This window comes from Myotis yumanensis, unplaced genomic scaffold (genome assembly GCF_028538775.1).
Source record: "Myotis yumanensis isolate MYYU_CA2020_CCGP unplaced genomic scaffold, mMyoYum1.0.hap1 SCAF_15, whole genome shotgun sequence".
NCBI lineage: Eukaryota > Metazoa > Chordata > Mammalia > Chiroptera > Vespertilionidae > Myotis > Myotis yumanensis.
In genome coordinates this window covers 27,111,697-27,139,673 of record NW_027223766.1, presented here as the reverse complement: position 1 = coordinate 27,139,673, position 27,977 = coordinate 27,111,697, and the positions used below count along the sequence as shown (strand labels likewise).

The window sequence follows — 27,977 nt, the reverse complement described above, 5'->3', positions numbered from 1 at the left end:
CACCAGTCTGTGAATAGTGACCGCCACAGGCGAGCCTGACAGGGCCACAGGCTTCTCTGTGGCTCTTCCCTAGCATTTGCTAGCCCAATGCCTGAACTGATTTGATACTTTGTTTTTCTCTCTGTGCCATTTACCCTCCAACCTTCTTTTCTGTCTTGGATGTATGGATTTGGTAACTCTAGTGGGTGTCTTTTTTTATTTGCATTTTTTGTTGTTTTCCTCTAAAGCACATTCCTAGGGTGTGGGTGCAGAAGGAGTGACTCGTTGTTCCATATCACTCCCTTCACAGCCACCACTGCCCTGTATCCTGAAACTCGGGTTAGGTTTTGGTCTTTTTTGCTCCACTGGGAAAACAGAAAGAAAATGAACAAAAATCCTTAAAATATGGGACAGGAGGAAAAGCTCTGGGACAGGAGATAGATCTGCTGGGTTTTGAGGAGTGGTCTTCTTTCTTCTCGAAGGAGAGAAACCTTTTCTCACTGGTACATTTAAAACTCCCAACTCTGGGAAGTACCAGTTTTGGACGCGTCACTGCAACATAGAATACTCAGAGACCCTGAATTTTCCAACACTAGAAATCAGACTTTACAGAAACTATTAAATCCAAAACCTCTGATTGCTTGCTGTTTTTCTGTCATTTTAAGAGACGAAATATAGGGGGAGGGGCAGATGAAAAAACACTCGTACAATTTTAATATGCCCCAGTTAAACTTGAGCTAGTCTCCCTCCACTTCCTCCCACCATAAGAGTAACTAGTTAACAACGTCACCTTTGGTAATGCACTTTATCTGTGTCTCAGCTGCCTCCTGTAAATGAAGTAGGTGAACTGATAATATCTAAGATCTCTCTTAGCTTTGAAATTCTCTTCTACCTTTCCCAGCTATCCAGGCTATTCTAATCAGACAGAAAATTTAACATTTAAGTTTCAAGGTTTTCCAGTAATGTTCAACAAAGGTAATTTAAATAGAGTAAAATATTGTAAAGACACATCAAGTCAATGGCTCTGAAATGTCAAGGCCTACTTCACTAGTTGGAAGAAAATTTTAGCAAAAAAAAATAAAGAAAGCAGAGACCAAGAATAAAAATAGAAAAAAGAGTAGGTGGCAGAATATATATAGTTTTTATAGAAGTTTAAGAAATATAGAGACTAATGAATAAGTTTAATGTCAAAAGATCAATGAAAGAGTCTGAAAGGATAATTTTAGGTCAAGAGTAAGCCAGCAAAACTTTGACTAAAGATGCTGTAACTATACAGAACAGGAAGAAATGTAGAAGATGTAACTCTATTTAAAATGTTTATTTAAACAAATGAAAGCAATAAACTTGTGATGACTAGAATAAAGAGTAGAGGAACTAATTAGCATTTACAGAAAACCCATTATCTGTCAGGCATTGGGCCAGGTGGCTTACATCGCCTATGCAATTTATGAGTTCATTGAAGCATTAAAAAACAACACTAAAACCATCATGAATAATTATTGTTTATTATGCATAAGCATTGAGGATTCAAGGAAGTCTTAGTTGGTGGTTCTGAAGTCAGTAGGACTTCAGCGTAGGCTTGTCATCTGTATGTTGAATGTTTCTCAGGTGATTGTGTTACATAGCCAAGCCTGAAAATCCCTGATCCAATGCACATCCTTTATGTTGGGAGAGCTGGGAAAATGTGGGAAGACCCTTGAAAAAGCTGGAAAATAGAAAGAGGTAGGGGAAATGAAAGCAGTTCTGGGCTGGACCAGACCTAGCTTGCTCAGGAAGTCAGCCTTAGTATGGATTTTAATTAGGACAAATGTCATAATTTACTGGTTACCTTAATCAGACTGGCAGACTGGGACTGGAGAGTTAAAGTTTCCTTAGAAGAGTTATTGTAAGTACAAATTAGAATATACTAAAAGATCCGCCCAGGTTTATACCCAAGGCTCTGCGATATAAAAGCAGGCATTCAGGCAGGTCCCAGGTTGAGATCTAACAGCAGCTGAACAGCATACAGGCCATTCTTCATTGTGTGTCCTGGGAAGAGAGTATGGAAATAACAAAAATTAGGCAGGTCAACAGGGTCCCAGACATGGGGGTGGGGCTCAGAACTCTGTGGCTCTTATGGTTACCAGGAACTAGAGCACACAAGACTCAGGGGTCCCTTCTACTAAATGGAAAGGCATAGTGAGATCGAGGGGCAAAACAGAAGTCTAGAAGGTATACACAGCTACAAGTCTACACCAGGACCCAAGAGCCCAGGCCACTCTGGTGTGGGAGACAAGCCCATGTGTTTCAGAGACAGGTGACCTTTTCTGAATCTCAGCTTTGCCACTTACGCTTGTGTAAACTTGGCCAGTTGTATGCCCTCTATGATACTTAATTTTCTACATGTAAGATGGGAATCAAACTAATAGTATCTACTTCATAGGGTTTTTGTTAGGATGAACTGAAGATATGTATACCTCACAATAAAGACCCACTCAAAAGGGTTAACTGTTGTTGTTACCCTGAACTGGTGAAAAAGACTAACCTGGCAGTGGCTGTAGAATTTTTTTGGGGGGGGGGGGGGGCGGGGGCGGAATGAGGGGAAGGAACAGGAAAAACCTAAGGTTGAGAAAACAAACAGGAAGTAAGTACTTGAACTACAGGAAGGTGGAAAAGAAGAGATTTTAAGTCACACAATAAAGGGCAGGCTAATAGGTCTTGGTGATTAGCTGTGGAAAAGCAACCGCCAGGTCAAGGCTGCCATGAATTGTTCAAGCCTTAGTGACTGGGGCAATTATGGTAAGTGTGACAGAAATAGGAGTTTTCCTGGGAGAGGGTGTTTGGGAAGAAGAGAAGACTGAGTTTGAGATAGTGGAGTTTGAAATTAAAATGTAAAAACTAGATCAGAGCCCCTACAGACTTTTGGGATCCATCCAAAAAGAGCTAAGAGCCCTGGCCGGGTGACTCAGTTGGCTGGAGTGTGGTCCCATGCACCAAAGAATTTTGGGTTTAATTCTCTGTCAGGGCACATAACTAGGTTTTACGTTCAATCCCCCAGTCGGGCATGTACAGGAGGCAATCGATTGATGTTTTTCTCACATCAATCAATTCTCTCATCTCTCTCTCTCTCTCTCTCTCTCTCTCTCTCTCTCTCCCTCTCTCTCTCTCTCTCATCAACAAAAGCATATCCTAGGGGACACAAAGAAGCAGCCTTGAGAGGAAGGCCCATAGACAGGGTGCAGTGAGGGAGCACAAAATTGGGACTTGTGAGGTGGGAGCTCAGCAGTGTGGAGTGTGGAGGAAACCAAGAAAGAGAGAAAGAGTAGCATGTAAGCATGTAAAGAAGCTGAGAAGAAGGAGGACCGTCCAATGGGAGCATGCAGAGGGCCAGGTACTGGTAACACACCGTGACTGTGTGTAGAAGAAAAGCCCCAGTCAGGCCTTAACTTCCCTCTTTGGTGCATGGGAGTTAACAGGCCACATCTCAGTTCTCTGTAGCCTGTGAAGTGCTGTGCAGAACCGGCATTGTGGGACAGAAGCCAGGCTGTGTGAAATTAAAGACACAGTGCTTTAAAAAACAGGCAGCGAGTGAAGATGTACTTCTCCGAATTTTTAAGGTGAAAGGAACTTATACAATAGCTTTCTTTTGACTTTGAAGTCAAAGAAAGGTGGTTCGGTAACCAGAGGTGCAGAGTACTGCGCTGTGTTCCAGTGGGAAAACAGAGTAGGCTGAAGGAATAGGCACAATGGAATAAAATCAACAAAGGAATCTTATGAGACGCCCTTTCTCCCGGTCTCTGTGAAGCCTTCTGGTCTTACAAGCTGACTTCACTCCACTAAAGCCAGCAGAGGTAGGAGAGCTGGGACCATGGAGTGCCATGGAAACGAAGCAAGTCCTTTCTGGAAGTATAAATGCACAGCATTACGTTTGCTCCTTGCCACTGAGTTCAGTATGCCACTGTTTCTATATGTAAAGTGTGCTTGAGACTTCATGGAAGGTTTTTTTTTTCTTTATATTTTTATTAACTTCAGAGAGGAAGGGAGGGGGAGAGAGAGAGAGAAACATCAATGATGAGAGAGAATTATCAATCTGCTGCCTCCTGCACACGCCACATTGGGGATCGAGCCTGCAACCCGGGCATGTGCCCTTGACCAGAATCAAACCCTGGACCCTTCAGTCCTCAGGCCGATGCTCTATCCACTGAGCGAAACCAGCTAGAGCTTTTGATTGTTTTTTTAAAATATATTTTTATTGATTTCAGAGACAAAGGGAGAGGGAGAGAGACATAGAAACATCAATGATGAGAGAGAGAATCATTTATTGGCTTCTTCTTGCATGCCCTCTGCTAGGGATCGAGCCTGCTACTTGGGCATGTGCCCTGATCAAGAATCGAACCTGATCTTCCTTGTTCATAGGTTGATGCTCAACCACTGAGCCACACTGGCTGGGGTGAGACTTCATGGAGTTTAAGGTGAAATGAAGTTTAATTGAACAGCAAAAGCCTAGAATTGCTGTGGTTCGTTGGCAATGCCAAAACCAACAGTTGTTTTTTTTATTGTAGTGATTTAATTCATTTAAAATTTTTGGGTAAAACCATCTTTGTCTAGGGCTCTATAATACATGAAAGCACATTTAAAGGAAAACCGTTTGGAAAGAAATCTCTCAGCAGATAATCATTTAAACATTTAGTGGGCTTAGGCTTTTAACAACAAACAAGATTTCTCCAAAAAAATGATTTTTCTCGGAAAAAGAAGATTGCTTTCTCATGGAGATGTTATTAAGAAAATGTTTTGTGTCCAACAATGCAAACCTTGGTCTCAAGAAAAACCCTTTAAATTCTAGCCCAAGCAATCTCTCTGGATTTTGACTTAACAATTACCAAGTTACCTGGTACACACATCTAACCAGACATTGCCAAACGTAACTCAATATTGTGAGATTAGAGTTTCTGAATTTAATTCTTCCCTTTGGTCATACAGACTTTAGTGAAGCACAGTTTCCAAAAGGCAATAATTGGCTCTAGTCACACTTCTTACTTCACTATAAAACAAAGGCACTAGGGAATCTTAATTTTGGTTTCCAGAAAAGTTTCTGAATCATTATTTAGCAGGTTAATAATAACATTGTTGTATAGAGGTTGATTGTTTATAAATCATTTGAATATAAATTATATCATCATCTCTTTATAATCATCCTGAAAGGTAGTTATTTCAGGATCAGGGCACATGCCCAAGTAGCAGTACTTTCTAGGTGAGAAGAACATAACTAATTTTAAGATTATTCAATTAGTAAATGATTCAGAATATGTCTACTGCCATAGCACCATGCATTTCCTACTTCACATAATTCATTCATTTGTTCATTTATATATTGAGAGAGAGATAGAGAGAGAGAAATATTGATGTGAATCTAGACACATCGATTGATTGTCTCCAGCCCATGCCCTAACCAGGACCAGGGATTGAGACTACAACCAACATTCGTGCCCTTGACCGCAATCGAAACCAAGATACTTCAGTCCAAAGGCCAATGCTCTAACCACTGAGAAAACCAGTGAGGGCTAACAAACAACAGAAGTTTTATTTCAAGAGATTTTTTTTTTTAATGGGGGCAGAAAGGGACTGAAATAGGGAAATTGAGACAACACTAGCTGTGGCCACTCTCTTCCTAACACATTTATTTATTTTAATTTTTTAATCTTATTTTTCAATTACAGTGACTAGTCAATATTATTTTATATTACTTTCAGGTGTACAGCATAGTGCTTAGACAATTATAGAATTTGCAAAGTGACCCCCCGATAATTCAAGTATTCACCTGATACCCTACAGTTATTACAATATTGCTGTACTTTACATCCCCATGACTATTTTGTAATTACCAATTTGTACTTCCTAATCTGTTTAACTTTTTTATGCAGCCTCCCATCTTCCCTCCCATAGGGCAAATGTCAGCTTTTTCTCTGCATCTATGAGCCTGTGTCTGTTTTGTTTATTTTGTTCTTTAGATTCCACATATAAGTGGAATCATATGGTATTTGTCTTTCTCTGTCTGACATATTTAATGTAGCTTTATTGCCTCTGGGTCCATCCACGTTGTCTCAAGTGGTAAGAGTTCATTCATTTTTATGGTGGAATAATATTCCATTATTTACATGTTCCACCTCGTCTTTATCCCATCGATGATGATAGGCACTCGGATTTCTTCCACATCTTGGTTATTGTAAATAATGCTGCAATAAACATACGGTTGCATATATCTTAAAAACCAGGAGGATACTGGTTTTGAAATTGCTCTTTGTGTATACAAATTCCACGAGGCTTAGAAACAGATCATTCATGGCAGTGATGTGGTCATATTGGACTGAGAGTAGGGGCAGAAGGCTGCTTGTGTTTCAAGGCTGAGTTTATGTTGTTACTGGCAGGACAGTTTGATTTTAAATTTTGCATATTTTCCTAGCGAACCCGTGGTTTTTCATAGGAAAGGTAGCATATAACATTGCTTCTGGGTTCTTGGCAGCATTGCTGTGAAAACAGGTAAAATTTCCTAAGCAACTGATAGGTTTAAAAATTTTAGATCATTGCTTAGATTCCTGCATGTTTTGGTCCTTCTATTGATCATCTACAGAATTGTCATGAATGGAAAGTTAAAGTTATGGTATATAGTTTAAAGTAACAAAAAAAGTAACAATTAACATTATTCTTGCTTAAGTGCAGCATCATTTCAGGTATTAAAGAATAAATTATTTAGCACAGAAATCCTCTGCTGTGAATTTTAGCAGTACAATTTTTATTTTATTGCAAGGCACACAATCATATATACAATGCATAATTATCATCTTAAAAGTAACAAGATATGAATAATAAACATCATAGTAAAGGATATATGAATATACTTTTCTTGCAGAGAATAAAATCACCTTAGGAATGAGCGCTCCATATTTATGCTGAATCTTCCAAATGGCTCTCGCTTAGAAAATAAATCGTATTGAATGGACATGCAAACTTGTCACAGCGTTCTCCTGAAACAGCTCTAATTTAAAGCCAACCAACGTGTTTCTTTTATTTCAGTAATTCGTCTTACTACGTCCCAACACTAGAAGAAACACGCATAAATTGCCTGATAATGGTTTACAAATTTAAGAACTTTTATTTCTCACTAACGCATCATAGAATGGAGCCATTTTCTTAAAATTTATGTGAATAGTCCTCGTTGTTTTCTCAAAACTATTTTCCAAACTATGCTTCCTTTTTTAGTATAAGGCCTGAAGTTTTTACTTAAACTCTCCGCATCGGGGCTGCTCCTAGGTTCCTAAGAGTAGTCTGAGACACAAATACTCTCCTCCCAGTTAGGATTATGGGTTTTTTCACCCTCTTGGCTCTTGCACATCTGTTTCATTTCCCTGAATGTTTTCTGACTCCTCACTAGATTCTGTCTCACAGAAGTCGTTACCCAGGTTGGAAGATGGAGTTTGTGTAGAGCTTTAACTCAAGGATACATGCAGCTCTAGTCTCAAAGACACAGGGGGCAGTGCCCTCCTTGCTGCCATGGGAGAACAGGAGCACGAAGAGATGGGACACAGCTGGGCTGGGACAAATGTATGGAATGATGAAGGAATCGCAATACAACCACTGCTTCACGACAGTACACACACATACAGAGACATGTACACACACTTTCACCCATTCATGCATGCACACAGTCTTGTGCACATACACACTTTCAAGGAGAAACAGGTTTGTGTAAGTGCTATTTTTCCTCACATACATGAGTCACTTTATCATTCTTTAATGCAGTGCCCTTAAATGACATCGCCACCCTCCCTCCTCTTTCATTTTCGGGAGATTGGTGTTAACAATAATGGAGAAGCGTCTAACACCCCTCAGGGTCACCTAGAGCTACTTCCCTCTCCTTGGCCTGCAAACTTAGATATAAGAGATGGAGAATACCCAGGCTGAAGCTCAGGCTCTAATGATGGCAACTGGTGCTATGAAGGCATGTGTGGTGCTAAGTTAAAGAGAACACATTACTGTAAGTTTGTTCCGTGATTTCATCTCTGTTAGAGTTTTGGGTTTTACCATTTAAAGAGGTTTCTATATTTCCCACGTCAGTAGGGTTTATTTCTGAAATTATTTGCTATACAGATCTCCTTCCTGTATGATATCCAAGATTTTTAACCATGGGTGAATGTCAACCAATATTTAACCCATTTCTATCTACTTTTATTTATAAGACTATAAGAACACCTAAGAAAAATCAATACAATTTAAGAAATGTTCAAAAGAGCTCTATGTTGTTGTTTTTTATTTTTATTGATTTCAGAGAGGAAGGGGGAGAGACAGAGAGAGAGAGAGAGAGAGAGAGAGGGAAACATCAATGATGAGAGAGTCATTCATTGATCAACTGCCTCCTGCACACCCCACACTGGGGACTGAGCCCACAACCGGGCATGTGCCTGACTGGGAATTGAACCATAACCTCCCGGTTCACAGGTCAATGCTCAACCACTGAGCCATTCCAGCCAGGCAAAGCTCTATATTTTTATCATGAAAAACCTCACCTTGCTGCCATGGATTAGGTGCCATGAAAATCTGGAATTGACTAACGAATTGACAAACATCATCATATTAAAACTCTGAAGCCACATATAAAAACTTCAATCTAAAAAGAATATATACACAAGAGAGAGCACACACAGTGAACAGAACTTACAGAAGTAGTGATGTGTATAGGTCTATAGGTCTATGCCTTTGATTTTCCAATTAAATTTCAAAGGGTTCTGTCCTAATAACATAACATATAGGCTAAAGAAAAGATGAGTGTTATTTTTAAATTACCCCCTTTTCTGCCCAGGCAAATGACAGAAAAAGCCATTACTTCTGAAACCATAATTTTCAGGAAAAGGGAGGGGAAATTTATATGTCATCTGAAAGTTTTAGCAAAATTACCCTAAATGTGATGCTCATGACATTATCCTCTCAGGTGTGTTCTTCACAGAACCCAGTGCCATGGGTGTCCGAGCACCCCGAGTGACATCATGTCCTCATTCAGCCCACAGTTAGGACCAATTCTACTTTCCACCGAAAGCCACGGAAGAATAACTTGAGATTTACACGAGCAAAATGCCTTCCCTTCACGAACACAGACAATATGGTAATAGGAATATATTCATAAAGAGATGTTGCATATAAACTAGATTCGGCAAAGGCTACAGCCTGGGAGTGAGTTAAATATTCTGTGGCGTTATGGACCCTATAAAGGACTAATTGGTGCTCGGGGAGTCACAAAGAGATGCGCCATTGACTGATTCTCAGAGGGAAGCTGATGTTGCAGCAAAATGCCTCAGCATCACTAAATAACTCGGGGAAATTATTAACACGCTCTCAAGAAACTGCCCGGCTTTATGGCAAACCCATTTCTAGTTTACACATATACTATTATTTACAGATGGAACTGTACTAGTATATACTTTTGGTGATATTTAAACCAATTTATGTTTCTTAGCATGAGGACACACCTTATCATGAGATTATTTATCTGAATAGCATGCTATAAATATAGTTCTTTGGGGGAATTAAACTATATTGCAACCCATCTTTTGTATGTTTAAATATCAAGATAATTTTCTAGTCTATATGAACATCAGACTTTTCAGGTATGAGTCCAAGTCAAACTTAAGGTAGAATCCTCACCACACAATGTGGCTCCATGTAGCATAAAGTGAGCTGGGCATGGCCCCTGGAAATGGTTGTCGTTGTTACTGTCAATGTTAAGCATCGGGATTGGATGCCCACTGGGCTCTGAAACCAACATTTTGTTTTGCTTTGTTTCCTATACAGAGCTTTTGAACCACATTGCATAGGAGGCTCGCGACAGCTGAGTCCTGAAGTAAATCTAGGCAACCAGAAGAAAAAGGCTTGTTTCTTGTTCATCAGAGGAACTGGAAACCAGCCTTGCTTCCCTACCCTTCTGAGGGGTTGTATTTGCTCGCTCAGTTCCTACAACCTTGATGCTTCCATTGACCTGGGTCACTACTACAGCCTCATGTATGACTTCAGACCGTGAGACTTCTAAAAGTTTGTAAGAAATTCTACTTTTCCGCTTCAGACTGCAGTAGTAATCTGAGTTAAACCTAGATCATTGAACTCTTCTCTTCCCAGGGAACTATAAGAAGACATCTCCACGACTAGTCATACTGGTTTATTTATCCCATCAACATCCCTCACGTAAGCAGGATCCTGAACCGTATTTCTGACCCTGCTAGTGCTCTGCCGCTCCATCCTCATCTTAATTGGAAAGCAGAAGTCCCTAAAACACCGCTTGAAATTTTCGTCGAGGAAGGCATAGAGGATGGGGTTCAGGCTGCTGTTGGTGTAACCCAAGGCGATGCAGAAGTAATAGCTGGAGAGGGCAGCAGTGCTGTGAGAGGTGCTCCCCAGCGCCTCCACCAGAATGAAGATGTGAATGGGGGTCCAGCAGATGATGAAAACGGCCACCACCACCAGGACCAGCCTGGTGATTCGCCGGAGGTTGCGATCTTTCTCTCGGGAGCCGGAGAGGAGTCGGACGCTCTTTAAGCGCAGGATCATCAGGGTGTAGCAGATGATGATGATGATGACGGGGATCACAAAGGCAAAGACGAAGACGCAGATTTTCATGAAGAGGTCCCACCACGAGTAATCGTCATCCGGGAACTGCAAGGAGCACTCGATGACATCCAAGTCTGCAAAAACAACACCACAATACAAAAAGAAAAGTATTATTACCCATATCTTGGTTGCAGGCTGGATCCCCACCCTGGTCTGGGCTCATACCAATCAATGTGTCTCTATTATATGGATGTTTCTCTCTCCCACTCCCTTCCACTCTTCCTAAAAATCAGTGGAAAAATACCCTCAGGTGAGGATTAAAAAAAAAAAAATACACACACACACACACACACATATATTTTCTTCTGATGTTGGAAAACTCTGCTTCAAAAATACCACGAGTATGTTTAAATAAAGAAACAGTTCTATTAGTAATGTTTTCTAAAACATTTGAATGTGCTCTTAATCAAATATCCCTCAATAAAACACAGTGCATCTTTTTATAATTTCAATTACATATACTTTAAAATACAAAAAATATAATCAATTAAGTATCAGATCAAGCCTCTCAGTAATAAAATCTCCTAGAATAACTTGTAATTTTTGAGTCTCTACAAAAATCATTGTCCAAAATAGTTACTATAAAAAAATGAACAAAAATATCTTTTAATGTTTGCTATAATATTTGTAGGACTAAGAAGAGTTAAAATAATTTTTTAAAAATCACTATTATCATAGAAAAAAATAGTTATTAAGCAACTTTTGATGGGTGGCACATTGCAAAAACCTGAGTTTAAAAAATATTTTACCCTGATATGATTGTCTAACCACCATACTGTATACTTGAAACCAATACAAAATAATATTGAAAGTAAATTGAAAAAAATAAAGTACTATTTTGAAAAGAAGCATCTCAAAATATTTGTTTTGCAATATTGATTGGAAAACCAAATTTGTATATGATTTGGGTGTAGGCTAAAATATTCAGGATTATTTTTCTTAGACATCGCTAAGATGGGTTTGACTTGTCTGTTGAATCTAGCTTCCTTGAAGGTAGGGAATATTTTTGATTTTTTTGTTTTTTCTGCTTAACTTTTGTGTATTCTAACATTGTCTCTTCCTTGTGGTTGGCCTCAGCTAAGATATGGAAACAACCTAAATATCCATAATATCCATTCATGGATGAATAAAAGATGTGATATATATAATGAAATATTATTCAGCCTTAGAAAGAAAGAAAATCCTGCCATTTGCAACAACATGGGTGGACACCTGGTACACATTATGCTAAGTAAAATAAGTGAGATACAAAAAGACAAATACTATATGATCTAACTTATATGTGGAATATAAAATAGTCAAACTCATAGAGGTAGAGAGTAGAACAGTGGTTTCTAGGGGCTTGTGGAGGGAGAGATGATGGTCAAGGGTACAAACTTTCAGTTATGCAAGTAAATAGGCTCTGGACATTTACTCTGCGTCATAGGCCCAACAGCTAAAAATATTGTACTGCAGACTTAAAATTTGCCAAGAGGGGTAGATCTTATGTTAAATGTTCTTAACATGAATACAAAAGTAATAGTAAAGAGGGCAGGAGGAAATTTTGAAAGGTGACAGATGTGTTTATGCTCTTGATGGGGTCATGGTTCCACAGGTATGTAATTATCCCAAAACTTATTGAGTTGTATACATTAAATATGCACAGCTATTTACATGTCAATCACAACATAATAAGGTGCTATTTTTTTATTTTTTTGATCTTTATTGAAGAGAGCATTACAGATGTCTCCCATATTTCCACCATTGACCTCCTCCACCCAGTTCCTACTCCACCTCAGGCCTTCACCACACTATTGTCTGTGTCCATATGCATATAAGTTCCTTGCTTAATCTCTGCCCCCTTCCCTCTGAGATCTGTCAGCTTGTGCCATGCTTCCATGCTTTTGGATCTATTTTGTTCATTGGTTGATTAGATCCCACATATAAGTGAGATCATGTGATACTTCACTGTCTCTGAATGGCTTATTTTGCTTAGCACAATGCTCTCCATGTCCCTCCATGCTGTCTCAAAGGGTAAGAGATCCTTCTTTTTTTATAGCTGCATAATATTCCATAGAGTTTTGTTTTTACCCTCAACCAAGGATATGTTTTTATTGATTTGTCTTTTTAGAAAGAGAAGGAGAGGGAGAGGGAGAGGGAGAGGGAGAGGGAGAGGGAGAGGGAGAGGGAGAGGGAGAGAAACATCCATCAGTTGCCCCTGTACACACCCTGACTGGGGATTGAACCCCCAACCTAGGTATGTGCCTGATCAGGAATTGAACCTGCCACCTTTTGGTGTATGGGACGATGCATGGGTCCCTTTTTAGGGAGAAAGAAGAGGAGCAAGGAGGTATCTCAAAATAGCCAGGATACAGTGGAATTGTATTCCATAAACCCATATGCCTATTGTTCCTTACCTTCAGCCCCATTTCTCCAGATTCTGATAGCACTTCCGAAATGGGAGACAGGTTGGGCTCTGTGTTCAGGTAAGGTCACTATCTCAGCTTGTGTTTAAATATGGAAAGGGACACAAAATTGTCTTATTTCTCATCTTGCATGGATTTAGGCATAATCTTTCCATTGTCTTTTGCCTTTTCCACTAGATGTGTGTTCTAATCACTCCCAAATTAAGATTTTGTTTCATTAGAAGTATGTTTAAAAAATTAAATGAAAATGCCTGCCCTTACCTTCCCTGACTTTGGTTCCTCCAAGGACAATCGCGGATATGCCAACAGATGAAGACAGGAGCCAAATACAGATATTGATGATCTTTGCATTCAAGGGTGTGCGAAAGTCCAGCGCCTTGACAGGGTGGCACACAGCAATGTATCGGTCCACACTCATCATGGTCAAGGTGAAAATGCTGGTAAACATGTTGTAGTAGTCAATGGAAATGACTATCTTGCACAGCACATCCCCAAAGGGCCAGGAATTCATCAGATAAACCGTGCTCTGGAAGGGCATGGTGGTAGTCACTAAAGCATCAGCCAAAGCCAGGTTAAATATATAAATGTTGGTCGCCGTCTTCATCTTAGTGTATCTAAAAGACAAGAAGTGAGATAATTTCCTTCCATCTTTATGTCAAATCCCTGAGGTAAAAATGTTTGTGAAAGCCTGTGGATTATTGAATTTACTTTCATTCCTTATTTCTTCAGATATGTATTGAGTATTTAATATCAGTAAGAGAACTATTCTAGACTTTAGGAGTAATATAAAAATGGCCCCAAATCTCTGATTTTCGCTTTTATTCTACTGCTTTGTGCAAAACTTCATTTAAATAAAAAAATTAACAGGTAAAGAAAACAGCATAGATAAATAGATGAATATACTAGTTAGTACAGAGCTTCTCAACAGACTTGCATATAATACAGGTCTTTTCAAATTCACTGGCTAAAATACAACTAAGTTTGTTGGTTTTTAATTTGCCACTGTGCACTGGTTTTTAATTTTCAATGCATTCTGTAAACACAGCAGGCTGAGTCCTTCCCTTATACATGTCACAGCACTAAATGTAATCTGGTACAGCTGGTGAGAAAGAATTCTGTTTTGCTTTACTCCCATCTTGAGTGAGTTTTCAAGCACATAATTTGTTTCATCTTCCAAATGTGGGGAGAGTAATTTAAAAGTAGGTCAGAAAGATTGCCTTTAAGCCCAAATTATTCTTTTCATTACAACATGAAGTTTAGAACAATTCCATTTTCAACTAAAACCAAATTAAGAAAATTTTCTCACTTAGAGTGATTCCTCAGGGATCTATAGGGCATGAAATGTTCCAAACTATATCCGCAGGCTTTCAGAGGCCAAATGCCAACATATGTTTGGAAAATCCCTAAGTTATTACTTTCTACACACTTCAGATTTGTAGACTTTATCACAATTAATTCAGCCATGCCCACTGAGCCTTCAAGGAGCCAGGCTTTCTCAAGGTTATGGTCATGACTTTTATTAAAGGTCATTTAAAGGAAGCTATCTCATGGAAAACCATTTCTGCTTTGGCTATAAAATCAATATCAATGGTATTCATTGATCACTGTGTTGGTGTCATTCAAGACATAAATTTGCCACATGAGAAATTTCTTTTACCATGAAATGATAGAACAGCCTTGACTCCCCTTGGAAACAATGCGGTCTAATGAGTAGTCAAATAGTCCCGAGTCTGAACTCATTATAAGACTTTTCTGAGTTTCGGTTCCTGTGAAATAAGGTTAATAAAACCAAAATGGCAATACAAGAGATAAAGGCAGTGGATGGCCTCATTCAAAATATCTGACACAGAGGATCACATTTCACTCACAGTCTCCTAATTCCACCCCTTACCCTTTCCCCACTCCCAATCTTCCCTTCCTCTCTTCCATTCTTAAGAAACATATTTGTTTGTGCTTGAATAAAAGCATCATAAGGACTGGTACTACAGTTAATATCTTTTGTTTTTCATTTTGATGCTCTGTTGGCTAAGCACTGCATTCATCTGGAGAGTGGGGAGTTTATTTAAAAATATGCTTTTGTCTTACAGTTTTTACTCAAATATTTTTAAATGTCCCATAAGCTTTAGAAAGTGATTCCATGTGCAAGGCCAATGCTCAGGGCATAGGTTTTATAAAGGCGTAGATAACTAAGCAAATACATTTACTGAGGCAGAGCCAAATATTTCTAATGAGCGCACGGAAAGGCTATCTGTCCAGACATTGTCTTCTTTAAAACATGGTTTTATGCTTAAAAAAAAATGCATCTTACAAGCTGACCTCTTACTTTTTCAACTTTCTCCCTCCAAATCCCTAATGCTAGCCAAGATTCGAGCAGGAAATATCTTTGACTTCTAGTCTCACATTGTTTCCCTGATATTCTCTTCTTTCTCTATAAAGTTAAACTGATCTCTGCCTTACACGCTTAGGCAGACCTGTGATCTAGTCACGTTTCCTCCCAACTGACAGACTTTGGAGAGGTCACTAAGAACCCTGAGCTGCAGTTTCCCAACGACAAAATGGGAAATAGAATGCCTGTTTCATAAAGTTCCTGAAATAATTAGTAGCATGCACCTGGTCTGGAGAATACGTCTAATTTATTTCATGTTCCCCAACTCCTCTTTCCTCTCTTATGTGGTGGAGGCCTCTGTAAAATTCCCTATTCTGTAAATTTCTCAAAGTAATACAATGATAAGTGGCATGGCAGGAATTCACGCCCAGGGGTTTGATCCCAGCTCCCGCATTCTTACCTCTCTCTCCCCAGCACCAAACTCAATATGTTGACTTCAGTGTATCCTATTTGATTCTCACAACAACTGCCCTTCAAGTTTACCCTGAAGATTTATGTCTTTTCCCCCAATAGAGGTGAAGAAGGTTATACTCGGGTAAGTAATTTGTCTAGTGTCAGCAGAGGCAGAGGCTCAGTGGGAGGATCTGGAAGGGGCAGAAGAGCAAGGCCTCTCTCCCACATTCCTGAAAGACAGATGCTTATAGCCCTGCAGCACCACGAAGGAAGAACTAAACAGGTATAATTAAAGTAATAAATAAGCAAAGAGTTCAACAAATATTTATTGACAGTCTTACATCCTACACTGGCCTGGATCCATAAGACAAAACCCTCACCCCCAATGACAGTCTGGTTGAGCTGTTGGGTATTGTTTGTATTTAACCAAAATGAAACAGTAGTTAGTCCTCTGGTCACTGTATGTCCACTGATGGAAAAAACAAGTAAGCTTTCTTACTCTGAGAGGATACACAAAATTATTTTCCATGTCATCCACACTGCTTTACTAAAATTCACAAGTATTTCAAGTAAAATGGCATCATCTGGGTGGGCATTTGGGGCTTATGTGGAGAGGCTGGGGGTGGGCTGGCAGCGAGTGGTGGCACTTTTTAGCACACACACCACAGGAGCATATGGCACTAATAGAGCAAAGTCTGTGGGCTGTCCTCACTAAACCTGACAAAGTTACAAACCTGAAAATAACAGTATGGTGTACTAGCAGAGGCGGGAGAGCAGGCCCCAAAGAGGGGTCAACTAAGGAACTGAGAGCCAGCAATGAGGCAACATGGCGGAGGGTGTCTCCAGGAGTTACAAATGCTCCCCATGATACCTTAACTCAAGACCTTCCCAGTCTAGTGCTCTTTACAGAGAATCAAGGCATGGCTCTTAGATTGGCAACCATACATGCTTGTGTGATGGCAAAGGGAACCAAGTTATCTGCTGAGGTATCGGGAACCAATGTCACCAGGACGCATTTCCGGGAAAGTGTGACACTAGCAACCCAAGAAACGAGGCACCCATGGGGGCCATGTTCTGACACAGTGGTCTCAGGGCTTCTGGCTCTTTCCTTGCGCCTGCTGTTCTCAGACAACATGCAGGGGGAAGGTCATTCCTAGATTATTAGAATGTCTTGCTATTGAGGTGTATCGTCCAAGTGTTTTGTTTTTTAATTTAAATCCTGATTCATTAATCAGAAGCTCCTTTTTAGCTTTATGACAGCATGGTAAGTCCACAATCTTGATGGCTAAGCACCAATTACTTAGCACGGGACCTGGTACTTGATAGTTGCTCAGTGAATGCCAACCGTCATTGTCATATTGCTGCTCCTGCTGCTGTTATCATTGCTACTGTCATTATTAGTTATCAACTACTGTCCAAATAATCAGTATCACAATCCCATAAGATACCAATGCCTGCATTTTTTTTCCGGAGATACTTTTCATTGGTTTTCAGACTCCATGTCTAATAAGTAAAGGAATTCAGGACTGTCATTCAAAAGCTTCTTAAGGAGTCAGGAATTTCATCAGAGAAATAATGTGATTCTGAGAATAATGCCACCTCCATCAGCTAAAGATTGAAAAACATTCTGATTAGTGTGGTCACATATGTGTCATGAGGATAGACAACATGTGACATGAGGTAAGAGCGCATAGTCCAGAAGTGAACACTGATATAAAACATTAGCATGCTGCCCCTTGATGGACAAATGCTGCCATGTTCTTTATGGTGTTTGAGTTTTATGAAAGGCACTACCCATTTTTCAGTTGCGGGAACTGAATAAAGAGGAAGTAAGTGAATTGCCTGAAACCACAAATTCGTGAGACAGTGGGGAAGTAAAATCTGAGCCTTCTGAGTAGCCATATAACTACAGCTCCAACATAATGAAAACAATAAACACCTACAAGCCGGCCTTTAACTTATAATATTAGGGCTGCATTAGGAATCTGAAGACCCCAAAACACCAAACTTAGCAGCAGGAAAATTCTGCAGCCCCTGAGAAAGGCAGGCCTTTCAGCCAACAGTGGAAGACTGGCTTAGTGAGAGACAAGTTTTGGTACTCTTCTCTGCATTGCTAACAATATGACTTACTCATTTTTCTGTGTGTGTTTTCCAGACACATAGGCTTCTACATTTTATGTTTAAAGTGATTAAAAAAAATAATGATAGGTATACTGATGTGAATTCTCAGAAGAATTAATTTGAAGACATAATGAGTTTGCTTCATTAAATCCTGTCCATATTTTCAGTTTATCTTGATGAAATTAATCTGTCCTTTCGGACTACTTACTATTGTAATCATGGTCCTTTCCTAAAGGGAAGTAGCTTATTAATTTTAGAAGAAGAAGGGAAATGCAGTTATTGTTTCTCCAATGATCTGACTTTGAAATTGCTCCGATATGTAGTATTCTAAAGGAGTCATATTCCCATAGGCATCAGGCCCCTTCAGTTCTCCAGAATTGTTCTCCAGAATTATTCTCCCAATGAAAAAAGCAAACACTATAAAGCGAACTGAGAAGTGGAGTGTGTCCCTGAGTCCCATGACTGTGGAGACCGCAGTCACCAGGCACGTAGCCAGAATGGTGGACTTGCATCACCGCACACCCCTACAGGGTGGTGGCAGGGAAAGGAGAACAGGGGAATGTCAAAGTAATGATTTCCCTGGAATAGTTAACACCCCAGTAACTGCTCATCCTGTCTGTAATCAGGGCCCTGACTGCCAGAACAATGTTCGAGTACATGCAACTGTGTGCGAAGCGTATTTATAATGGCCAAGAACACCTAGTGGAAAACTACAAATCTCAAATGACTGAAGTTTCCTAGTGTACAGCTATCTGAATACGTATGTAGACATCTTAAATTATTTTCCTTTTTTTAAAAAAATATATTTTTATTGATATCAGAGAGGAAAGGAGAGGAAGAGAGAGATAGAAACATCATTGATGAGAGAGATTCATTCATCGGCTACCTCCTACAGGCCCCACACTGGGGATCAAGCCCACAACCGAGCACATGGCCTGACTGGAATCAAATTGTGACCTCCTGGTTCATAGGTCAACACTCAACCAATGAGCCACGCTGGCTGGGCTAAATTATTTTTCCATTTTTCTACTGAAAACTGACCTAGCTAAAGTAGGCTAAAGGGTGCTGGCACAGAGGAGATACAGTTACCCTCCTGCTCCCTCTTTTGTCCAGAGGAAGTGAGCCATTTACTAGGTGAAAAGCAACATCGTAAAGCACAGAGTTTTGAGTTTTGTTGTGCAGTTAAATGAGTTAATAATGAGTTAATGAGCTCAACAGGAGCTCAGAAAATTGTTCCTGTTGTTATAGCCAATCTCTAAATGCTCATAAATCTAGCCATTCTTAATCTGATGGCTTCCTTGCTCACCTGTAGACCAATTTCCTTTGGAATTTCTCAATTCCTCACATATTTTCTGTTTTCTTATCTTTTATGTGAAGTCTGACTGGCTTGATCAGCAAGCAGTTTACAGTATTATTCCCACTCCTAAAATTTATTCTTCTTGCATAAGGTTTCCTTATCTAAGTCATAAGCCAGCACCCCCTCCAAAGAAAGAAAGAAACAAAAAAATTCATTGGTTGTTTTCTGTTGAGGAATAAATAAACGTTATTCTGAAACCATCTTTTGTTAATACAGGTCTAAACCTGTCTTGCAGGCATACAATGTTAGGTTTTTAGCTGAGCACAGAGCCACTAGGGATGATAATTGAGTGTACCCACAAATTAATATAGAGAAAAGGAGGTGAGAACTGCATAGTTCACATAAAGATACTGTTCTCCCTTGAATGACTAATGGAGAGGTGCTATCATCCCCAAGGAGAGAGAAGTTCCTCTGGAACTAATGAGAAGATAGGCACCAGGAAAAACTGTAATCTGATAAAGTCAACATAATCAAGAAGTAACCATGGAGACTACAATTTTGCCTGGAGTCTGTTAGAGTTTAGGAACTCTATACTGATCACCAAGTTATTTTTTGCCTTTTTATCTTTTTTCTTAGGGGGGAGGGTGTGTGTGTTTAATCTCTTATCTCTGAAACAGTTCCGCAAAGATTTGGACTTTATCTGCAATCACATGTCTCAGAGGAGAAAATAATTCCATTTAGCTAATCCACATAAACACTTGCAATAAAATCAACTCTCTCTTTTTAGAGGTTGTCAAATGATAAAATTACTTTGAGAAATGCAAGATAGGCCCTTTGTAAATAATTTCTGAAGTTATCTTTGCTATTTTTGTTTTAAGGAAATATTTAATATTGAGTCCAAAAGAGAATTTAGGATAAAGTATGACACATTTTTTTAACCAAAGTCTAAGGTACGACTAATGTTAGATAACAGGGAGTGGCACGTGGCTAATTATACAATATACCTCTGCCTTTTCTCTAACGCCTCTCTCGCATGGTTTGGCAGTATTATCTAAGGTGAGCTATGTTGACATTTGAGAGAATATGGAATAAACTACATGTTTATGGTGTGCACATAAACTACAATAATTACAATGAGTACTTCGAGGTGGAGGAATAAAACAGCTGGGAAGGAAAAGAGGCAGGCACTGTAGCAGACACTCTGATTGGGTTACTCCACTCTTCCCATATTTCTCCAATTTGGCTATAGCCACACAGTTGTCAGACTGGCACAAATTCAACCATGAGGCCCAGACTAAGTCAGGTAAAGCTTTTCTTTAAATTAAAAAAGAACATACAAAAGGTGGCCCAACGAAGTACTGATGGGGTGGTCATAATAATCTGGCCGGTCATAATAATCTGGCCACTCAGTGTATATCCATAATTATCATGCATATTGAAGCTTGAGGTGAGTGTTTTCTTAAGTAGAACAGGAAGGGAACAGATTGTGTTTAGGGCTGAATTGTGTCCCTTGACCCAAATTCATGTGTTCAAGTCCAAATGCTGAGTCTTCAGAATGGGACTGCCTTGGAAGACAGGGCCTTTATAAAGATAAAATGAGGTAAAATGGGTCTTAAGATGTGCCCTAATTCAGTATGGCTGGCGTCATAAGAAGAGACTATTAGGACACAGACAGAAGACAATGTGAAGACACAGGGAGAAAACAGCCATCTGCAAGCCAAGGAGAGAGGCCTCAGAAGAAACCAAGCTTGCCAACCCCTTGATCTTGAACTTCTAGCCTCCAGGAGTATGAAAAAATATATGTCTGTTGTTAAAGCCACCTAATCTGTGGTACTTTGTTATAGCAGCCATTGCAAATTAATACAGGCAGATTCTCTAGAAACTTGAAGTACTTGCAATATAATTACATAGAGCCATCAGGAAGGAAGGAGGCCAACTGAGTCTGCAGCTAGGTATTAACACCTGGGAGAGAGATTCATGGATTTAGGATTAGTCGGAATTTGCCTGAATATTATGGCCAGAGAAATGGATAATACCATTGAGAGTGGGATGATCAATTTGATGTGCCATCTTGGCCAAGCTATACTCACCCAATATTCAGTCAAGCACTCACCTAGGTGTTGCTGTAAAGGTGTTTTGTAGATGTGGTTAAAGTCCATAATCAGTTGACTTTAAACAAGGGACATTATCCTAGGTAATCTGGTGGGCCTCATCCAAACAGTTGAAAGGCCTTAAGAGCAGAGCTGAGGCTTCTCTGAGGAAGACAAAATTCCACCTGGATGCACCTGCCTTCCTTGATGCCCGCCCCATGGGTTCCAGACTTGCCTAGCCAGCCCTACAATGACATGTCAATTCCTTGCAATAAATCTCTTCATATGTACATCCCCTACTGGTTCTGCTTCGCTAGTGGAAACCTGACTAAGAGAGAGTATGTCAAGGGAGAACCAAAGAGAGCTAAGAAGGCTCTGGAAAATGTGACTATTTAAGAAACATAAAAGGAAGAGGTGTCTGTGATGGAGACTAAAGAGAACCTTAAAGGACGTGGAAGGAAGTCAAGAACAGGATGCTGGTGTGGAAAGTGAGGAATGTAAGATTGGTCAAGCCCGCCAAGTGTCCATGGAAAACAAGTGATAACCAGCCTCACACGTGAGCATCTGGAATGTGAGCGCCATAACTTTGGTGAAGAACCGCCAGGAAAAGAACCTAAGGGCACTGAGTTGAGGAATAGGCGGAAGACAAGGAAATGAAGAGGAGGGATTATTCCTCCAAGAAGCTGGCCTATGACAAACAAGAGGATGAAAAGACATTAGCTAAGGGAACTCAGAAAAATGGAAGCTTTATGGATGTTGATTATTTCTAAGATGAGAAATACTTGAGTATGTCCAGGTGCTTACCGGACAAAAGCAGTAGAAGGGGAGAGATTATGGATAGAGTAGAAAGGAGATAACTGATATGGCAAAGAAACCTATAGCTGTGAAAGTTCAAAACACAGGAGCAGGGATTTGCCTTGGATAGAAGGAAGGGAACTCTTTGAGATGAAAGGGAATGAGGGGAGGGTGGCTGCCAGTACATGTAGGTAAGAGAAGGAGTGTTCCTAGCAGGTGGATGATATAGTCAGATAGAGGGCTTGAGAATTAGTACCATTTAAATTAGGTTTTTAAAGTGGGAAATAGTAAAAGGAATGGGACCCTTCTGGAAAATAGGAGACACAGGAAACTAGGCAGAATTCTAGTCGGATGCACTTGAAGCAAGTGCTGTTGCTCTGACAAAGATAAAATTGATTTTATTCTGCAGCATTAATCTAGCTGGGTATAGGAACAAGGAAGATAGGTTACTGGCTTGAACCAGAATTAAGGTTTGATGGGATAGAGTGGCAAAGGGGCAGGAAATCATGGTATTTGAGTATATTATCAAAGAGGCTGAAGTTATGGCTCCTGGGGTCTAGGCTAGGTAAGAAAAGAAGAAATAGTCTGGGAGAAAATGAAGGTGTGCCAGGTAAGAAGGTATCCCAGTCTGTAGAAGTGGTCTAAAGGAAAATGAATAGCAGAATGGATCACAGCACAGGATCTGGGGTCAAGCTGCTGGGATCATTCTTGTCCCACAGTTAGCAAGTTGTGGCGTTAGTCAGTTTATTTAATCTTTCTTTGCCTTACTTTCAACATCTGTTAAGTGGTCATGATAATATATCTATGGCTGCAAAGATTAAATAAAATAATTCAAGTGAAGTAGGTAGCTTTACCAGCCTGGCTTATAGTAAGTGTTTATTAAATTTTAATTATGTTTTGCTAAGGGAGGAGACAGCTGTCTGCATGGGAAGTTGTAATGAGAGTGGGAGAATGGATGTTTAATATGTTAGAGGTGGGGCTACCTGGCAAGGTCTGGAGTGTGAGCTGGGTTGCAGGTGAAGAGAACACGAGTGTCACACCATAGGCACACAGTGTTGGTGGGACCCAAGGATGTGGATCAAAAGCTAAAGAAGAACTTCCCTCCCCAAGGCTACAAACCCCAAAGCCTGGAGGGAAGGGTTTGCTGAAAGGCACAAAATTTAAGGTTTTCATAGTGAAAGGTTAATGTGCCCTCATGTTAGGGAATCATGAAAGATGGTACACATTAAATGATGAAAACAATTGAAACTTTAATTTGTAAGGCAGGCTCACAAACAATCAATGTTTGTTCCACAACCCTAACTTTCTCCTCAGGTCTCAGCTGGCCGTTAGACTGGCACCTGCACTGCCATCCAAGCACCCACATTCCATCTCCAGGATGAGTTCCTAGTTGACTGAACTCCACCAGGACCCCTTTGCATGTATATTAAAATCGTGTTCTTCTCAAAAGTGAGCCTTCATCTTTCCAAGCAATATTGCTCAGCCCTCAACATCAATTTGAATCCATGCTCAGTTCTTAAACAGCATCCCAGGACCCTCTTGAGGCCACCCTCTCCAATCTTCACTCCTTTCTTCACCTGAGCCAATGAAATCCAAGTCCCCCAATTTTTCTTCTGAGGTTTTATGTATCATTCTGAACAAATTCTAGGTACTCTACAATTCCCTTAGCTATAGATTTATGAGCACTATCATTTCAATAGGCTGGCATTCCAGGATAATAGTATAATTCTTCACTTTTCATTTATTATCCAACATAATCACCAACTAATTGAGAATGAGGTGGAAGGATGGAAGATGTTTTTATGTGAACTGTCTAACTGCTTTTGTATTTGTAGCTAAATGTATCCCCTTCTAACAAATTTAGTCCTGGAGATATATATATATATACATGTATAGGAAAAGGAAGATAGGTTACTGGCTTATATATAATGCAATATATATATATATATATATACATATATATATACATATATATATATATATATATATATATATATATATATATATATACTAATGAAAGGGTAATATGCTAATTAGACTGAATGTCTTCTGGACATCCTTCCGGACAAAGCCACGGTGGTGGGGGCCAAGGCAGAGGTGGTTAGAGGTGATCAGGCCAGCAGGGGAGGGCGGTTAGGGGTGATCAGGCTGGCAGGCAGAGGCAGTTAGGGGTGATCAGGCCAGCAGGCAGAGAGGTTAGGGGCAATCAGGCAGGCAGGCAAAGTGGTTAGGGGTGATCAGGCAGGTAGGCAGGTGAGCGGTTAGGAGCCAGCGGTCCCAGATTGAAGAGGGTGCAGGCCAGGCTGAGGGACCCCCGCCTCCTGTGCATAAATTTCATGCACTGGGCCTCTACAATGATTCTTCTTTTTGACATGTCTAATGTTCTCCATTGTCTTGGCACATATTTTAGGATTTTTCATTATTTTTAATCTTAGTCTGCAGGGCCATATAAAAAGTTGTAGAGCAGCTAAAGAAACTCTTCTCAGGCAAAAACTTCAGGTGCTCATTCAAATGACAATAAGCCGTGTCTGTTTTACTGAAGCACGTAAATACAGTATGAGTAGGAGCAGAGTTGGACTTTTTCTTAGCGACCTCTTTTTGTGTAACAATCTTTTATTACAAAACAACAGCCTCTGTATCAAAGATCTTTTAAAAATGTTAATTATAATATAAAATACAGCTGTCTTTTCTTTTCTTTTTGTTACTATAATCTTCTCTCTAATGGAGAGCAGCCCTGAAATTACTAATGACTTGGAAAAACAATTTGCTTTTAAAATATTCCCCCCTTCTGTAGCTTTTACTCATCACTGATAGAATTCCTGTAAAATGCAATAAGCAATTATGGAAACCAAGGGTACCAAGCTACAGACACTAATTGTAGGTAAAATGAGCTTTATAATGTGTTTGGAGGTCTAAATAATGGTTTTTAGTTTCGGAGCATGGGTGAAGATAAAAGACCTGACATTCCCAAGCCAAAAAAAAAGCAAAAACCATCCGTATGACAATGATTTCCCAAGAGAATCAGACTCCAGCTACTGTAGATACTGTTCTTAAAGTTCATGATAAGTAAAAAGCCTGTTTTAAAACTCAAGTCAGGATAAAAAGAAGAAATTAGTTCCTCATTTTTTAATGCCCCTAAACAGAGTGACTTGCACATTTTATTTCACAGGATATTCTCCAAGCAATGTAAGCTTCTTATTCCCTCCCAAAGGTGCATCGCCAGGGCATTAAGTCTCCCAAAAGTGAAACACATATGTCTCAAGGGGCAACCAGAACAAAGTTGTATTTTTCTTCTTTTTCTTTGTTGAAAGAGGCCAAAGTAAGAATAACTTCACTTAACAAGCCAGTCAATGAAGGAAAAATACCACATGATCTCACTCATTCATGGATAATAAAGACCATTACAAACTTTTGAACAATATACAGAGGCAGAGCTGCCTCAAACTGATTGTCAAACTGCAGTGGGAAGGCCAGAGAGAGTTGGGGGGCAGGAGGGAGGGGAGTAAGAGATCAACCGAAGGACTTGTATGCATGCATATAAGCATAACTAATGGACATAAGACACTGGGGGGTAAGGGAGGGTAGGGGTTTGTCAAGGGCGGGGGGGGGGGGGGGGGGGGAAAGGACACTTATGTAATACCCTTTGTAATACTTTAAGCGAAAAAAAAAAAAAAAAAGAATAACTTCACTTACCAGAGCATTAGCATTATGTGGATAGCTGGATATTTATTATTGGAAGTAGAAATCAACAGAATCCCACAAAAGAATAATAAAATAAAACCTTCAATTTCTCACGGTGGAGAATAAAAAAAAGCAATTTTTTTAAAAACTTCCACCACCCATACATACTCCAGAGATAAATATTAGATGACTTATTTACAAAAGTCCCTGATGGGCTAAACAAATAGCATTTCAGTACTAAAAAAGGCTCACGCGTGCATACCAAACAACCTTAAATAGTAGATTGGTTTTCGCTTCATAAAACTTAGTACTAACCTGATGAATCATGGAAATTCTGATTTATGTACAGTGTACTCGGTGGGTCTGAATTTATCTTAAAAAACTATTTTCAAAGAGCAAAACAAAGTGCTCCCAACTGGCCCAGGCAACCGAGCAAAGGGCCAAGCAAATGGACTGGTTTTCTCTCCGGGAGCATTGGCCTTGGTCCACACCCTGGTACTTACCTGCCCAGAGTTTGAGAATGAGGTGGAAGGATGGAGGGGTTGGGGAAACGAGGAAACTGACATGCTCAAGAATCTCTGGCAACCGGGATTCGCCCTGTGTGAACCTCACAGTCCCCACCAAAAACTCTCCCAGGAAATCGTTCATGTCTAAGAGGCCACCCTCTGAGCCTTTCCCGAGCCCCGCACAGACGGTATAGAGTCCCCACCACCTGGCTGGCTCCCCATCGCAGGTCTGGGTGGCGGGCCCTTGCCCTCCCTCCTGCCTCTGCCCACTGACGCGCCCGGACCCTGCGCTCACCGGATGATCACGAACATGACCAGGGAGTTTCCCACCAAGCCCACGACGAACACCAACGAGTAGACCGCCGTGATGATGACCGGGATGGCGGGGGAGATGTAGGCGGCTTCCAGCGGCGTGTCCTCGGAGCCCGCGCTGCTGTTGCTGTCGGGCTCGGCCCAGCCCGGGACCCCGCCGCTGCCGTTGGGGAGCAGACAGGTGCTCGGCGCGCAGGTGGGGCCCGGATCTCCGCGGAAGATCTGAACTGGGGACTCCATGGCTGCAGGTGGAGCCTGAGGACAGGCTGCACCTCCGGGGCTGCGGGAGCGAGAGAATGAGCTGCTCCTGGGGAGGCAAACTTTGCCCGCGTCAGGCTTCGTTCGCGCAGGGAGGCCGGCGGGGCTGGGGGTCCAGGGCCCGCTGTTGCCCACCAGGCGGGACCAGGAGAAGGACGTCTAGCTGTCACCCTAGGGAACAGGCGCGCTGCTGGGTGGCGGGTGGGGTGGAGAGCTCTCGCTCTTTTTCCCTAGGTCCAGAGAAGCCCCCCTTTCCTAGGCACTGTCCCCTGGTGGGCAGGTCCTCAGCCTGCCGCTCTGAGCCCCCAGGGACAAGAGACCTCGAGTGCAGTGTCCTCGCTCCCAAGGACTGCGCCCGCCAAGCCCGAAGCTCACCTCTGGCTCCCGGAGACGCGCGGGGAGGTCCCGAGGTCGCCCTGGCGGGTGATGAACAGCGCGTGCCCGGCTCGGGCTCGGCTCTCAGGGTCGCCAGGCACCCGCAGCACTGCGGAGGCTCTCGGACCCCGCTCCCCGCTCTGCCCCAGGGCCCTTTGCAGCCCAGCGCGGGGCTCCCGGGACTGGCGGCGCTCAGCCGGGCGGGACGCGCGAGTACGTGGCGGGCGGGCGGGCGGGCGCGAGGGGCGCGCGGGCGGGGAGCTCGGGTGGCGCGCTCGCCCCACCCGGGGGCCGCGCCCCGTCCTGCCCACTCACAACCTGCCGAGGGGTGGGGGCTTCGGCCCCGCGCCCCAAACTCGCCCTGCGGGCTCACCCTTTTAGGAAGTTCTCAGACCCTCCCGACAGCCTCATTGGGAGGGCTCTGCAGTCTTCCCACCATCCCAATCCAGGGAGCCGCTGAGTCGTTTACACTGAGCAGTAAGGAAGCAGGTGCCTAGTTAGTGCGAGTATTCACTTGGATTATTCCGGATATGCCCAGAATTTGTTGTAGGCATAGTTCCCAGCACACACCTTCTTTCAGGGGCGGAGAGACAACGTAGGTTTGCTTATTTGAGTGACCCATCCAAATACAGTAGCAAAATCATCCAATTAGAATAAGACAGGTCATAAAACAGTAATGATTTAATTTCTGTTCCTTTCAGGATCCTTGAACTGGGACAGCCCACAGACTGAGTCTTGCAGGTATTCCCT

General features: G+C 41.3%; 1 protein-coding gene across 2 annotated transcripts; it reads right to left on the bottom strand.

The window, feature by feature from the left end:
* Positions 1 to 6,749: 6,749 nt before the first annotated feature.
* On the bottom strand, positions 6,750 to 27,301 carry OPRK1 (opioid receptor kappa 1). 2 transcript variants are annotated; one of them, XM_070392248.1, is made up of 4 exons: positions 27,228 to 27,301; positions 26,578 to 26,874; positions 13,275 to 13,627; positions 6,750 to 10,682 (listed from the first exon to the last, which is right to left on the bottom strand). In XM_070392248.1, exons 2-4 carry the CDS (start codon positions 26,832 to 26,834, stop codon positions 10,150 to 10,152), a joined length of 1,143 nt encoding a protein of 380 aa, XP_070248349.1. In that variant the 5' UTR covers positions 26,835 to 26,874; positions 27,228 to 27,301; the 3' UTR covers positions 6,750 to 10,149. The 2 variants fall into 2 exon arrangements, with proteins under 2 accessions (XP_070248349.1, XP_070248351.1); XM_070392250.1 differs by lacking the exon at positions 27,228 to 27,301 and adding an exon at positions 25,789 to 25,813 and having other exon boundaries at positions 26,578 to 26,612.
* Positions 27,302 to 27,977: the final 676 nt, after the last annotated feature.

What these genes read in the sequence shown, in the direction of transcription:
- OPRK1 (XM_070392248.1), bottom strand. Translation starts at nt 26,834, where the DNA reads ATGGAGTCCCCAGTTCAGATCTTCCGCGGAGATCCGGGCCCCACCTGC. An exon ending in GTCATGTTCGTGATCATCCG is followed by an intron (nt 13,628 to 26,577) that starts GTGAGCGCAGGG and finishes CTTGTCTTTTAG; the next exon opens with ATACACTAAGATGAAGACGG. An exon ending in AGGAACCAAAGTCAGGGAAG is followed by an intron (nt 10,683 to 13,274) that starts GTAAGGGCAGGC and finishes TTGTTTTTGCAG; the next exon opens with ACTTGGATGTCATCGAGTGC.